The 15703-nt window shown below is 42.6% G+C and overlaps 1 protein-coding gene across 1 annotated transcript in view; it reads left to right on the plus strand.

Annotated features, from left to right (window-relative positions):
• The window catches only part of RNF213 (ring finger protein 213), a 180465-nt gene that overhangs the window by 49517 nt on the left and 115245 nt on the right, over positions 1 to 15703 (plus strand). Inside the window, exons 11-14 of the mRNA XM_075210035.1 lie at positions 1765 to 1954; positions 2640 to 2692; positions 3122 to 3272; positions 3420 to 3578. Coding sequence (XP_075066136.1) covers positions 1765 to 1954; positions 2640 to 2692; positions 3122 to 3272; positions 3420 to 3578 — 553 coding nt within the window. The remainder of the gene's footprint in view (positions 1 to 1764; positions 1955 to 2639; positions 2693 to 3121; positions 3273 to 3419; positions 3579 to 15703) is intronic.

The following is a 15703-nucleotide window of genomic DNA, read 5'->3' on the forward strand; positions in this document are numbered from 1 at the left end:
TGCTGACTCAGTTGCTCAAAACACATTCTCGCGATTCGGTGGCTCTAGATTGGCCGCGCCGAGCTTGGTACTCAAAACATTCAGGGAACTGCAGTATGCCCCCCTTCCTACTGCCTCTTCATCCAAACCTTCTGGTACAGGGTCCCCTTCATTGCCATTCCTTAGATTGTCTGACTTTGACGGCATGGCTGTTGAAACCCAGATGCTCAGGGCCCGAGGGTTCTCGGATGTGGTAAAGACCATGATCAAGGCAAGGAAGCCCTCTTTCCCGGCAATATATTATTGGGTCTGGAAGGTTTACATTCTCTGGTGTGAGTCTCAGGGATTCCACACTTCCAGGTTCGGTCTGTCCTGGCGGCTCTCCTACTTTGCAAGCGGGCTTAGACAAGGAGCTAGAGCTTGCGTCCCTGAAATAGCAGGTCTCCACGCTCTCCATTCTCTTGCGTTCATGGTTGTTTAAACATGTTTGCCGGGGGTATTGCACATTCAGCCTCCCTTTGTCCATCCAGTGGAACCATGGGACCTAAAGATGGTCCTGCGCTCGCTCACCAAATATCCGTTTGAGCCGTTACACTTGGTGGATTTACGGTATGTCACTTGGAAGGTGGTGTTCCTTTTAGCCATTTCCTCTGCTCGGCGTGCATCAGAGTTTGGAGTGCTGTGCTGCAATCCTCTCTTTTTGGTGTTTCATTCGGATAGAGCAGTGCTCCACACTAAACCGTCCTTTGTATCACAGGTGGTCTTCAAGCTTCATTTGAATCAGGAAATTGTGGTGCCAGTGTTCTGTCCTTCGTCCAGGTCTTCATATGAACCTTTACCTCTATTGGATATGGTGCAAGCCCTCCAGTACTATATCTCTCACATGGCTTCGGTCCGCAAAACAAATTACCTCTTCGTTTTCTATGCTGCTCAGAAACCTGGGTGGCCTGCATCCAAGTAGCTCATTGCTCGCTGAATTACGTCTACCATTCATTTGGCTTATGTCCAGGTGTCTCAGCCTGTGCCAGTGGGGTTAAAGTCTCATTCCACAGGGGCTGTTGGTGCTTCCTGGGCAGCGCGTTATGGTGCTTCGGTTTAGCAGCTGTTCCAGGTAGCGACGTGGTCGACTGTTCCTACTTTTTCAAAGTTACAGGTTACAGGGATTCACATCTTAGGATGCTAGCTTTAGGCGCAGGGTATTGCGCACAGCCGTTCCAAAGCAATCCCTCCCTTAGGGGCAGCTTTAGCATGGCCCAATGTCTCACAGTGCCCACAATGGAAGAAAAGAGAAAATGGATTTTTACTTACTGTAAAATCGGTTTCTCTGATTCCATTGGAGGATACTACGCACCCTCCCCTTTGCTATTACTGGTTCTGTTAATGTTTTAAGTTACCTAGTTCTAGTTATGCCTGTTGGCTCTCTTCTATGCTTGTTATACAAACCTGAGGCTGCTTCCGGAGAGGAGTGGCATAGTAGAGGAGGAATATATTCTAAACAAGTAATAATAAGCGCCTAAACTCCTAGTCCACCTACTATACCCCAATGTCTTGTAGTGTCCTCCAATGTCAGAGAAACAAATTTTACGGTGAATAAACATCCTATTATATCTTGTATAGTTTAATATATATTAATATTCGCTGTGTCCAAAAAATAGTGGTGAATCCATGACCTTACCATTTGCTTGATATAACCCACAGTAGAATCCAAGTAAAGAGATAGGCAGCATATTTATTTTTTTGTTATACATATCACTAATATTAATCTATTTTGTTTTTAACTACTAGTGATCTTCTTACAAAGATGATACGTAAGAAGTATTTGCTGCAGGCAGATTCAATACTAATCCAGTCATGGCTGTGTTTGATATCAATTGACCAAATGGCAAAGTTTTTGGTTGAACTTCCAATAAAAATTGTGGGTGCTCTGAAAGCCTGTTGTTTCAAATTTGATGAAGTCAAGAGTTACCAAAAACAGGTTAGTAATTGGTCAATCTTCAAATGTTTGCATTCTAGCTATAAAATTAAAACTATAATTGCACTCTAATCTATAAATATATTATTATTATTATTATTATGATTATTAATTTTTATTTATAGGGCGCCACTAGGTGTCCGTAGCGCCGTACAGGGACAATCGAATTACAATACAGGGTGAGACAGCACAGTGCAGTAAACAGTAAGCACAGTAACTCAGTAAGCTCAATGCACAGCTAGGGATGGCAGGGGGAAGGGAGAGGGAAGATCCGCATACGACGGAGCCCAAGAGGGAGGGCGCGGAAGACAGACCCTCAGAGGGGGGAGTTGGGAGCGAGACGGGACGGAGGTGGAGGGTCCTCGAGGAGGAGGGCTAAGTAGCTGGAGAGCAGAGTTAGAAGTGGTGGAAACAGGAGGAGAGATGGCCCTGCTCAGAGGAGCGTACAATCTAAATATTTAGTCATCATGCAGGTAGCTGTGATAGGGTTAAACAAACCTTATATAAAAAAACAAACCACTAAATAAATTTTGTGTTATGATTAGGGCTCGTTGATTGTTTCATTGGAAGCATGTTTTTGGGATATATAAATTATCCTTAACTTAAGCTTGTCTTTACTATCCCTTATTCCATTTCTAGAAATAAATGCATAAAAATGAACCACACTCTCTAATGTTTGTAATTGCAGAAAGTTGAAGACATTTTAAAGAAATTGCTACAGATCATGGAAGAAAAGGGCAAGTAAGTAAATGACATATTAAAAAGTACCAACCTTATGGAGGCTGCCACTTGGGATGTCACTCGTTATATTTTTTATTTCTTTATTAACCTTTATTCATATAGTGCCTACATATTACGTAGCACTTTACAGAGAATATGTCATCATTTACCTTAGTCCTTGCCCCAGTGGAGCTTACAATCTATACACACACACACACACACACACACGGGTTCATTTTGTCAGAAGCCAGCTTGCCTGCCAAGTATGTATTTGGAGTGTGGGGCCACACATGGTTCTTAATGATTGGATAGACTGTGTTCTAATGAAGATTGATTTAGCTCATAAAATGGCTGCCTGCGCTGGTTACATGCTTTAAATATACTTTTAATTATTTCTTATACATTTGCCTTTCCTAACATATTTCTACTCTTCTTTGCAATTATTTACAGACCGAATGCAGAATCACTTGAGATGTGTTGTGAAGCCAGTCTTGCCCTGCACAATAGCATCTGCTGTAACACATTGTTGAAAACACAATCTGAGCTTCCCGCTCTGTCTGCAGCGATTATCTTAACTCTAATAAGACTTGCAGGTATCTCGGTGAGTGTGCACAGCAGATGCATATAATAGCTGAGTGATACGTTATATGATCTTCTTACTATTTACATTATGCTATGTTTTTCTGTGCATGTGGTGAAATATCTATTAGTAACTGTAATTATTATTCTCTGTTTTCTCTTAATTTAGCATGAAAGCACAGGTGAAATGCCAGAAAGTGAAACACAGCCACTTGTGAGAGTTCTGCAAAAAGCATTGATGATAACAACAAAATGGCTTGAAGATGTCTACGGACACAAATTTAATTTTTTTTATTATACTAAACCTACATTCCATGATGAACTCCTGGTAAATATCTGTTTAGTTTTGTAGGTGATAATTACATTTCTAAAAAGTTCACCATTCCAATTAACTGTCCAAAAATTACATCCCAGAAATATTTACTGTAACAATCCACACAGTGATGTATCGGGAAGGAGAAGACTGACATTACTTGGCTTGGGATAGTATTAGAAATTGGCCCATTAAACAGCAGCTACCCACAATGGGCCTGATACAATGTGGAACGTAAATGCCGATACATGCCGTATTTTCTGTTAAATTTCACTGTGCATGCCCAGAAATGGACTATCCGCCAGTGAAAGTACGTCCAAATCATCTTTGAACGCAAAGGACAGGTCCAACAGTCTACGATTTCAAGGGCGGAACTGGGGAGGAAAGGGGAGTATGTGTAATGTAAAGTAAGGGTATGCTAAGGTCGAGTGCACACAGCAGCATCCGATTCAAGCTTTGGGCATTTCTAAGGTATGTTTTTTTTTCAGTTGTATCATTTGCACTAGCTACAGGGCAGGTATAAGTGCTGAGTGATAGTGATGACGGTTGCGTATGCATGCTAGTACATGTGTTTGCGATCAAGAGCAACTGCAAAAATGCATCTTATGTACAGTAGGCATTCATAACATCCTGATAAATGTATTTCATGGAAAATAATTAAAAAAAAAATAATTTTTTTTTAATGATTTTTTAATTAATTACTATATTAACAGGTGACAATAACTGGATATTTGTTTTCTGTACGCTCTGCTGAGACTTTATATAGCACATATGTATTGTTCATATCCTGCAAGCGCTATAGCTGTATAAGCAGTGTGTACCTACATCCTTATTCAACAAAAGACGTTTCTTCAGATCTGCTTGCAGTTCAATACAGATGTGCGTATGCTTTTTAAAAAAGCGTACATTACGTTCATTTTGCGTACCTTAATTAATCAGGCCCACAATATCACACTTTATAGGAGGAATAAAAAGACAGCAACTCGTATTGAGTCGGCAGTCATGTATTCCTATTGGTGTAGAATTATCATGGCTATAACTATACTATATAACTATAACACGTGCAGGCGCTTTAAAACTTCTTAACTGTTCACCATAGCTCCTCCTTTATATCTCTCTCCTGTATTGTCTCAGTTTAGTTTAAGTGCCATCGATGCAGGGCCTGTTTTAATATCTGGGGTTGCTTGGCAGCCTTTTTCTCTTATTTCTTTTATTTCTTTTGTTATTTCATTATTTATTTTTCTGTCCCACGAGTCTTCACTAAGGTCATGGAATGTCTGCTGCTGTCCAAAGGAGCGATCATTCTCTATCTGGATGATCTCTTAAAGGCGGACTCGCCATCTGTGCTTTTTTCCCATATACAGGTGACGACACAAACTCTGGAATCCCATGGTTGGATCCTAAACTTCAAGAAGTCCAAATTGATGCAGTCCCAGTAGATGATCTTTTTGGATCCCCTATTGGACACCCGCAAACAGAGTGTTCTTACTGCCGGACAAGATTCAGGCCTTACAAAAAATGTTAAGGTCTATGTTGGCTTTCAGACAGACTTCAGTACACTTCTGCTTACTACACTTCTGAAGGTTCTGGTCAAGATGGTATTGACTTTAGAGGCAGACCAGTTAGCTTTCAGGGAGTTTTGGATGTAAATCCTGTCGAAGTGGATCATATCTCACCTGTGTCTTTCCAGTCAGTTGATACATCTTTCCCCAAAGGTGCGTTAGTCGCTCCTTTGGTGGCTGCAGAGGGAAAATCCTGCAAAGGTCACCCATTCTCAATTTGAGATTAGATTTTGGTGACAACAGACGCGGTATACAGGGTTTGAGAGCTGTCTTTCTTTATGCCCCCTTTTAGGGTCTTTGGACCTTGGAGGAATCCAAGCTTCCAATCAATGTTTTGGAGCTGTGAGCAGTGTTCTGCACTCTGTTCAGTGCGTACCATTTACTGCCGGGCAGAGCAGTGAAGATACAGTCAGATAATGCCACGGCGGTGGCATATCTCAATCACTAGGACAGCACCAGGTGTCCATGCGAGAGACACACATCATGGTGGTCTGCATCATAGGGGTGGAGGCAGACTTTTCTAAGCAAGCAGGTTCTTTACTTCGGCAAATGATTTCTGCATCCAGATGTCTTTCACAAAATCATGAACAGGTAGAGTCAACTGGAGGTCAACATAAAGGCATCTCGGTTGAACTACAAGGTAGAGCTCTTCTGCCCAAGGGCAAGAGATCTTCGGGCAATCTTGATAGATGCCATGACTGTTCACTGGCGATTCAACCTCATATACCTGTTCCCTCTGGTAGCAATGCTTCCAAGGATCTTGAAGAAGGTGAAGAGAGAGGGTTATTCTGGTTGCTCCAGATTGACTTCAAAGGGCTTGATACAGCAACATCCTCCCCACGGCGACCAGCAAATACTGTTTCTGCAACACTGTTTAGAACAGCTGGCTTTAATGGTGTGAATGATGATACCATGATCCTTTGATGCCTTAGTTCGGATGCCTGTTTCAGCTTATCATAGAGTCTGGAGTGCGTATAGTACCTGTTAAAGAAAGGGGTTTTCAAACTCCTCCTTTCATTTACCTAGATTACTTGTGTTACAGGAGGGGCTGAACACTGATCTGCACCTTAACTCTCAGGTGTCGGCTCTCTCTGTCTTCTTTCAAAGAAGATTGGCTCTGTTGCCAGATGTGCAGATGTACACCCTGCAAAAACTTCATGATTAACCTCCTTATGACCCTCCCATGGTCTCTTGGGATCTAAACTTTGTTTTGAATGCTTTGCAGCAATTTCCTTTTAAATCCTTGGATTCAGTAAATTTGAAATCTCATTTGTAAGATTGTCTTCCTTTTGGCTATTTCTATTGCTAGAAGAGATTCACAGCCAGCAGCTTTATCCTGCAAGTCACCTCCTCTTGTTTTTCATGACGATAGGGCAGTTCTTCATACCATACCTTTCTTCAAAACTAAGGTGGTGTCCAGATTTCACATCAATCAGTACATTGTCATTCTGGCTCTGGTCAAGAGTAGGTCTTCGTTCTCTCTATCTAGTCAGAGTTTTGCGGACTTATGTACAAAGAACTCAGGATGTGTGCAGGATTGGGGATCTTTTGTTTTCTAGGATGCGCAGAAAAGGGACTGGCCGGCTTCTAAAGTAACCATCGATAGATGGATTATGGCTGTTTTCCATCAGGTTTACAGTGGGGCAGGACAAATAAAGAACTGGTAGTTGCTCAAATCAATTTATAGGCTATAACAGGTGCATGAAAGGGTGGGGTTATCCTAAAAGGAAAAAACACAGACAAATTCCCCCAGCACACTGCTATAGCCAGAAACAGATCTGCTATTTCTACTGTAGATAAAAATGCAAAAGTCTCAGTTGCACACATTTGCAAATGTATGTTGAAGCCACCCACAACTCCAAGGTGCTTTTGCTAATAGGGTGGTCCTACTCTAAACAATGAGAGTCCCATATATTTGGGCCATACATATGTGTTTTTAAATTGAGAGCTAACTTACCAAAGAGGTACCCCAGAGACCTCCAAATAGCAATCCAATGTCAGTACTCCCCCTCAGCTACTGACACCAACATGCCTCTCAGACAAATAAAGAACTGGTAGTTGCTCAAATCAATTTATAGGCTATAACAGGTGCATGAAAGGGTGGGGTTATCCTAAAAGGAAAAAACACAGACAAATTCCCCCAGCACACTGCTATAGCCAGCAACAGATCTGCTATTTCTACTGTAGATAAAAATGCAAAAGTCTCAGTTGCACACATTTGGTAAGTTAGCTTTCAATTTAAAAACACATATGTATGGCCCAAATATATGGGACTCTCATTGTTTAGAGTAGGACCACCCTATTAGCAAAATCACCTTGGAGTGGTGGGTGGCTTCAACATACATTTGCAAATGTGTGCAACTGAGACTTTTGCATTTTTATCTACAGTAGAAATAGCATATCTGTTGCTGGCTATAGCAGTGTGCTGGGGGAATTTGTGTTTTTTCCTTCGTGGGGCAGGACAGCCTGCTCCAGAGAATCTTTGGGTTCACTCCACCAGATCCATGAATGCTTCTTGGGATGCTCGACGTGGCGCCTCACACTCCCAGAGGAAACTCATGTGAACAAGATGAGAACATACATGCTGCACACATGGTTCTTAGTGAATGGATAGCCTGCGTTCTTATGAAGATTAGCTCATACAGTGGCTGCCTAAGCTGGTTACAGGCTTTAAATAAACTTAATTATTTCTTATACATTTACCTTTCCTAACATTTTTCTACTCTTTTTCTTTACAATTATTTACAGACCTAATGCAGAGTCATGATAGGAGGAGCTATTGTGAACTGTTTTTAAAATGGCCGCACACCTGGACCCTAACACTAAACCTCTATGAACCTCGTGTCCTCCATTGGACTTAAAGGAAAATACTCTATTTCAATTATCATCATCATTAATTTATATAGCGCCTGCAAATTCCGTAGCACTTTACAGTTCAGAACAAACATTAGTTTAACACAATACTGGGTAATACAGACACAGACAGAAAGGTAAAAAGACACTGCCCGCAAGCTTACAATCTATGGGACAATGGGAGTTTGATACATGAGGTTTGTCACAATTATATGCGTACCTGCTATTGTTGGCGCAACTCGGAGGAAGGTGCGGAGTCTAACGTGCCCCTGGTATTCACCAGGAACCCCCACAAGGAAGTATGGACTTCGCTGCAGGGACACGCAGGTCGCGGTCCTTTCACGAGTCAACAGCGAGATACAAGGAGATGTCAGACAGGCCAGGTCAGTAACGTTCTGGTAGTTCACGGTACACAAGGATGTCCAGGAGAATAGTGAGGCAAGCCGGGTCGGAAACGTTGAGGTAGCGCAGTACAGAAGGAGAATCCAAAAGGGGTGGTCAAACGGTCCGGGTCAAAGGGTCACAGGCAGCACTGGAATAGACAGGAACAAAGTAGAATACTGGTACACACACAATATGCTGGAGGCAGGAAGACCTGATACTCTGGCACAGGGGTCAGGACAGGAAGTGCTATAAAAAGCCCAGGGGACCAATAGCAGGGATGGGCGGCACCTAATTAGCGCTACAGCGCTATCCAATAGTGTCCTGTAAAGGCAGCAGCCTAATTAGCACTGCTGTGCTGGATCAATAGCGTCCCGTTGCCTAGCAACGGGACGCGCATGCTCGGATGGTCGCGCTGGGCGGCGGGGAACTTCTGCATCTGGTTGCTAAGCAACCAGACGCGCCGGGTGATGACGCAGGCGGCCGTCCTGAGGAGGCAGCAGGACGGCGCCTGACAAGGTTAAGTGCTACATATTGCATATTGGTCCAGCCAGATTGAATGGATCATATAGCACATTAACCACTTTTTAATTTTGCACACAGCAGTACTGGTCAAGGGGTTGTTGTATTGTGTGAACTGCGTAAAAGGTGGTAATAAGGTAATCTAGGAAGGTTAAGAGGGTGGTTGAGGAATATTATAAGCTTGCCTGAAGAGGTGGGTTTTCAGAGAATGCTTGAAGGTTTGAAGACTGGAAGAAAGTTTTATTGTATGTGAGAGGTAATTCCACAAAAAGGGTGCAGCCCGAAAAAAGTTCTGTACAGAGATTGGGAGCAGATGAGACGCAGATCTAGTGCAGAACAGAGATGTCGAGTTGGGAGATATTTTGAGACAAGTGAGGAGATGTATGTTGGTGCAGTTTTTTTGATGGCCTTGTATTTTAAATTTGATTCGGTGAATAAAAGGCATCCAACGTAGAGTTTGACAGAGTTGATCAGCAGAGGATGAACGATTTGAAAGGAGAATCAATCTAGTCAAGGATCACACCTAGGCAACGAGCTTTTGAGGCAGGATTAATTGCCATGTCAAAAGAAATAGAAATGTCAGGTAGGTAACTTCTATTTGGGGTTGGGAATATTATTAACTCTGTTTTTGAAAGTTTGAGTTGATGAGAGGACATCCAAGATGAAATGGCAGAAAGACAGTCAGTAATGCGAACCAACACAGATGGTAAGAGTTAGAGAGGATAGATAAATTTGGGTATCATCCGCATAGGGATGATACTCAAATCCAAAGGAGCTTATTAGTTTTCCAAGAGAAGTCGTGTAGATAGAAAATAGCAGAGGACCTAGGACTGAGCCTTGCGGTATTACAACTGGTAAAGGAAGTGGAGCAGAGGTGGATCCAGAGAAATTGACACTGAAAGAGCGATTAGATAGGTAGGATGAGAAACAGGATAGGACAGTGCCTTCAAGACCTAGGGATTGTAGCGTTTGTATGAGGACAGTGTGGTCAACAGTGTCAAATGCAGCAGAGAGATCCAGGAGAATTAGAAGAGAGTAATGGTTTTTACTTTTTGCTTTGAGCGAATCATTGACAACCTTGGTCAGGGCAGTGTTGAGAGCAAAAGCTTGACTGTAGAGGATCCAATAGGTTGTTTGCTGTGTGAGGCAAGTGTAGGCAATTCTCGCGAGGAGCTTGGAGGGGCACGGGAGCAGAGAGATGGGGCGGTAATCACTGCGTGCTTGAATAGTGATGGAAAAATGCCAGGATAAAGAGATACAGATTTTAGTTAGAGGGGGAATGAGCACAGGAGACAGGGACCTACTAATTTGTGAGGGAATGGGATCAAGAGGAAGGTGAAGCCATGGTAGACCTAAAATAAGCGGACTAGTGGTGAGAGGAAGAACAATAAAATAAATTTTCTCCCGATGCAGTACTCCTACTTGTAAGCAGAGTGGACTGGTATGATACTAAATAAGACCGTTGGTGAGGTTTCTCCAAAGGCACTGTTGGAAGGGCCAATTGCTTGACAAGATGTAGAGTGATAACATTTCCCGCAGCTCCTGAATCCAACAAGACCGTAGAATGAGTAGCTGACAGGAAACAAGCAAATCTGGTCAAAAGAAAAATCCGGAGAGTGGTGAGATGTCCCTAGCCTGACCTCTCCTGAGCAGGCTAAGGTCTGGTGTTTCCGACCGCTTAGAACAAAGTTTAAGAGCATGTCCAGCATCCCCGCAATAAAGAGCGTTTATTCTTGATTCGCTTCTCTCTCTATTCAGGAGTTAACCGAGAATGACCCAATTGCATAAGTTCATCCGATGATCCAGAAAGTTGGAATCTGGGAGCTAGCTGTAAAAAACGTCTAGGATTCTCTCCCTCAGAAGACCTTTCACGGAATCTTATGTCCACTCTATTACCTAAAGAAATTAGGGAGTCCAAGGTTGCTGGTAATTCTTGAGAGGACAGAGCATTCAGAATTCAGAGAGACCTTGCCAAAAGGTAGCTACCAAAGCTTCATCGTTCCATTGTAATTCGGAGGATAGTCTGAAATTCGATTACATATTGGGCCACAGTACGCGAGCCCTGGCGTAACCGGAGGAAAATGGAAGCTGAGGAAATAACCCTGGTTCATCAAAAATTCTTCGGAAAGTAGCAATGAAGGCAGAACAATCATTTTAAAAAAAATATCATTCTGTTCCCACAGAGGGGAGGCCCAGGCCAAGGCTTGCCCAGATAGAAGTGAAATGATATATGCAACTTTGGACCTTGAAGAAGGAAAATTCTGTGGTAGAAGTTAAAATTGAATAAGACATTGATTCTAGAATGAATCGGCAGTAGTCAGTGGTATATGCAGAGTAGGTGACAGGCGTTGATCACAGCGATTACCAGCAGCAAGCAGGATAGATGAGCAGAGATCAACGATATTCAAATATCTAGTAGACGATGAGCCACGGGTTACCACAGGGAAGTGGAGGAGATCAGCAGTAGTCAGCGGTATATGCAGAGTGAATAGCGGGAGTTGATCACAGCGGTTACCAGCAACGAGCAGGACAGATGAGCAGAGATCAACATTATTCCAATATGCAGCAGACGATGAGCCACAGCTTACCACAGGGAAGTGGAGGAGATCAGCAGTAGTCAGCGGTGCATGCAGAGTAGGTAGCAGCATAGGCCACAACGGATATAGGACGCTGAAACAGGCCAGGTGTGACTTGAAAAACCAGCAATGAAATGGTGAAAGGAGGAACCTTATAAAAGAGGACTGACCAATGACTGAGCAGGCTAACTGGGGGTGAGCTAAGCACAGATGCAAGCCGTTACTGACAGGCTGCACGATGAAGAGAATTAAAGAGATAGACAGCATATTGAGGCTTGGGTGGAGATAACCGGAGCACGGTGTGTGACAACCAGGTGGAGAAGTTAAGGGAGTTTAGCATGAGTCAGGAATTCAGTGATGGCATCTACTGAGGGGCTGGGACCAGAATGCAAGGTGTCTAGGTTATATAGCTGAGAGTAGAAAGAGTGGAACTCCCTACTGATTAAATCAGGATTATAGGTGAGGGTGCCCAAAGAGGTTTTAAGAGCTAAAATATTTTTCTGAGATATATTCGCACGTAGCCAAGATGCCAAAATCCTATCTGCCTTATCACCCTTTTCATAGAATGTCTGCTTCAACCGTTTCAGAGTCACAGCAGTTTCCTTAGATAGCAGGAGATGGAGGTCAGATCTAGCTTTCGTGAGTTTATCTAGATGTACCGGATTGGGAGAAAGTTTGTGTTGACATTCCAAATCCTGAAGCTGGAATAGCATGTCTATTGTATAGGTCCCTAGCTAATAGCTAGGGACCTATGTTGCGAAGCCTGGAGTTTCTTGTGGTGGGAGACCATACTGATGAGGTGTCCCCTCATGACTGCCTTATGGGCTTCCCATAGAGTCATGCAGGAATTATCAGGGAGCTTGTTTTTTCGGAAATAGGCTAGAGGTCTAGAGTTGAGAGAGGTAAATTGCTGCTGGTGATGATTGGTGATGATTAGGAGCATAAACGTTCACCAGGGTACATTGAGTATTATTAAGTTTACCCACTAGTACTAGAAACCTGCCCTCTGGGTCAGCATGAGTATCTAACAATTCGAAAACTATATGTAATGCAATGAGTATTGCCACCCCTGCTTTTTCTGCCTAGCATCATAAGTATGAAAGTGGTGCGATATCGTTTGGATCACAATTCAGGATGCAAATGCTGGGTAAAATGGGGTTCTTGTAGGAAAACCAAATCACCCCAGTGTTTGAATGTGAGGAAAAGTTTTGTACATTTTTGCCGGTTATTCAAACCTTTGACATTGTGTGAGAGTATCCTAAGGGTAATTTTGGATTGTAGAGAGCCGCTCCAGATCCTCCAATGAGAGTTGCACACAAAACACTTGAAGACGAAAATAAAAAAGGAAAAGAACACAATTAGCATTGGTAAGAAAAAAATGCACACCTTGTAGTACCAGAATGGGGAAGGGTGGGGAGGGGAGCTAAGGAGGGAGGCAAGAAAAGGGCTGGTCTGTGTTTGCGGTCATGGGGAGGGGATGCCATAAGTAGGAACGGGCCGGACTATGGTACAGCTTCCACTGGGGGGGGGGTGGGTTTGCGTCAGAACTGAACAACTGGGAAATCAGTGTCTTTTAACAAGTTTTAATTCATATTAGACTAGAAAATACATTACATTCAGCTGTGCTTACAGGTATGGTCAGTCCAATAGCAGCTAGTTTTGCTAGATTTTGCTAAATTTGAAAAAGGTTATTTGAGCGCTGTTGTTGAAAATTTATGCATTTTTTTTTTTTTTTTTAATCTAGATTTTTGTAGGACTCTAGTTCAAATAATCTTGATGCAACTGCCCATTCTAGTTTATGATTTTCATAGTTTAAGAATACAGGACTTCCATTTTTAGAATAATACTCAAAAAGAATCTCACAGACCTCATTTTGATCATGGCTGGCTATATTGAAAGCTCTTGGAAAACAGGATATGATTGGCATATCTGGAAATCTTGCTTCTAGGTGGTTGATAACTGTGTCTAGGTGACCATTCACCAGCAAGATGTAGATGGAGATTTTTAAAATGAGTAGCGGGTGTGTGTTTCAATTCCATAATGCATAGTTTTGTAGATTCTAAGATGGGGTCTATTTCTGTTAAGTTGATATCTTGCCTTTGCCAAACTTTAGACAATTTAAGCAAATGAGGCAGCACATCTGAAAGTATCATAAGTGAAGCTGTGAAATTGTATGTTCTCATATATTTGCTTAAACCTTCATTTCGTCCAGTGGCCTCTCTTTCTAGTGCAGCAATGACACTCACCAAGTCAACAGACAGCCATTGTTACTAGCCATTTTAAGTTTAATCTGAGGACTGCTCAGTATTTTTTGTATTTCAGTTAAACCAGTCATTCTAACTGGGGTAGTTTGAAAAAAAATGCAATTTTGGCTTGCTTCTCTCCCATGGGTCTTCGCCAAACTTGTGGACATCATGACAAGTCTCTTACGTTCTCAGAGCGTATATATAGTGCTATTTGTGACAGCTTTGTTCCTCCTCTGTCGCCCTCTGCTTTTTGACAGTGATTCTGGGGAGCTATGGCTGGTTTCTCGATCTTCCCCTGTCTTTCTTGATCCTGAGGTTACTCAGATTGATTTTTGACACTGTATCCTATGGTGGTGGTTCCTCTCAGAGGACTTCGTCCTTTTCATTTTGAACAGTGCCGAGTCTATGCTGTCCAGATGAGAAGTGTATCTTTTCCAGCGCATGACATTGCTGAGGTCCCCAGTGTCTCTGTGTTCGAGGGGGTACCTCCTGTCATATTTTCATTCTGATCTATTTCAGCAGATATTCTTCTGGATATGTTCAAGTTCCATCCTTCAGCTGGAGTAGCAGGTCATTATTTTGTCCTCTGCCTCACGTTCGTCCTTGATATGTCCAACTCTGTTGCAGTGACCTGGCCATGCAGGAGTTGCACGTCTAAGTTCCAGGGAAGTATTTAAGATTCCGCTGATATCGGCCACATTCTTTCCAGGGCTGGAGTTCTGAGAAAAGGATGGTGATTATTTCTTCCCATAGAGGTGGTAGCTCTGCTGGTTCAGCGCTGGAGTTTGCAAGAGATATTTCTCTTGGTTTTGTGTCTGCTCTTCTTGGTTCCTCAGCGCTGTTCAAGCCCCACAGGCCTAAGACAGTGCACAAGGGTGCTCTATATTAAACAGGTGTAGAACCACACTAAGCACTGGATTACCAGTTGCAGCAGATAATCACTCCCAACACAACCGCACACAAGTTGTAAATCAGATAAATAGAGTTAAAAGGAGAGGGAGTAGTTGCAGCGCCAACGGGTTTTCAATATTCCAAAATCACAGACATAAAGTATAGATATGAAGGGAGAAAATAATTTCAACCTTTCTGAATATTTAAAACAACATGCACAAACATCCACTGACTTTGTAAGATAGCCGTATTTTTCATGGACTATATGAAGTTTCCAAATGCACGGTCTATTAGAAATAAACTTAGTCATGTAATGTTTGACGTTCCCGTAGCTGTTACTTGTGCGGAAAAACAGGCTACCGCTTTCTCCAAGATGTTCAATGTAGATCTTCATAAGTCAGACCGATGCATGTGTCCGAGTTAACAGCAGCTGATGGTGTCAGAGATCTCTCTAATCTTCACCTCTCAACAATAGAGTAAGTTGTATATAGGAGAAAAAAGACATGCTTGTGTAGTACGTTAAAGACAAAGATTTATTTAAAATATATTAAAAACTCATAGGACCGGGATTCAATTGCCCGTACCAGATGGTGAATGGGTCACAGTCTCAAAGAAATCTAGTATAAAACGAGGATTTCAACGATTAGAACCAAGATGTAATAGTCACCAAACGGATATATAAGGCAATCGGAACTCCCCTTAATAAATCTTTGTTTTTAACGTACTACACAAGCATGCGGCTATCTTACAAAGTCAGTGGATGTTTGTGCATGTTGTTTTAAATATTCAGCAAGGTTGAAATTATTTTCTCCCTTTATATCTATACTTTATGTCTCTGATTTTGGCACAAGGGTGCTCTGTCAATCCATTAGGGTTTTGCTCTGCGTTCATGTTCCTGCCGACTCCTATGCTCCTGCTGGTGTTACCAACACTGCAATCAATGCAGGTGGCCACCTTCCAGTGGCTCCATTTTGCCTGCACCGGTCATTGTTTTTCTGATCCTGTGGATGACTATAGGTCCATCTTGCGGTTACTTCCATGTCTCATTTTTATGGTCCTGGGTTGCCTTCGGTATCGCTTTGTTTGTCGTCTGCAGTAGTGCCGTAGAC

This window comes from Mixophyes fleayi, chromosome 4 (genome assembly GCF_038048845.1).
Source record: "Mixophyes fleayi isolate aMixFle1 chromosome 4, aMixFle1.hap1, whole genome shotgun sequence".
Lineage (NCBI taxonomy): Eukaryota > Metazoa > Chordata > Amphibia > Anura > Limnodynastidae > Mixophyes > Mixophyes fleayi.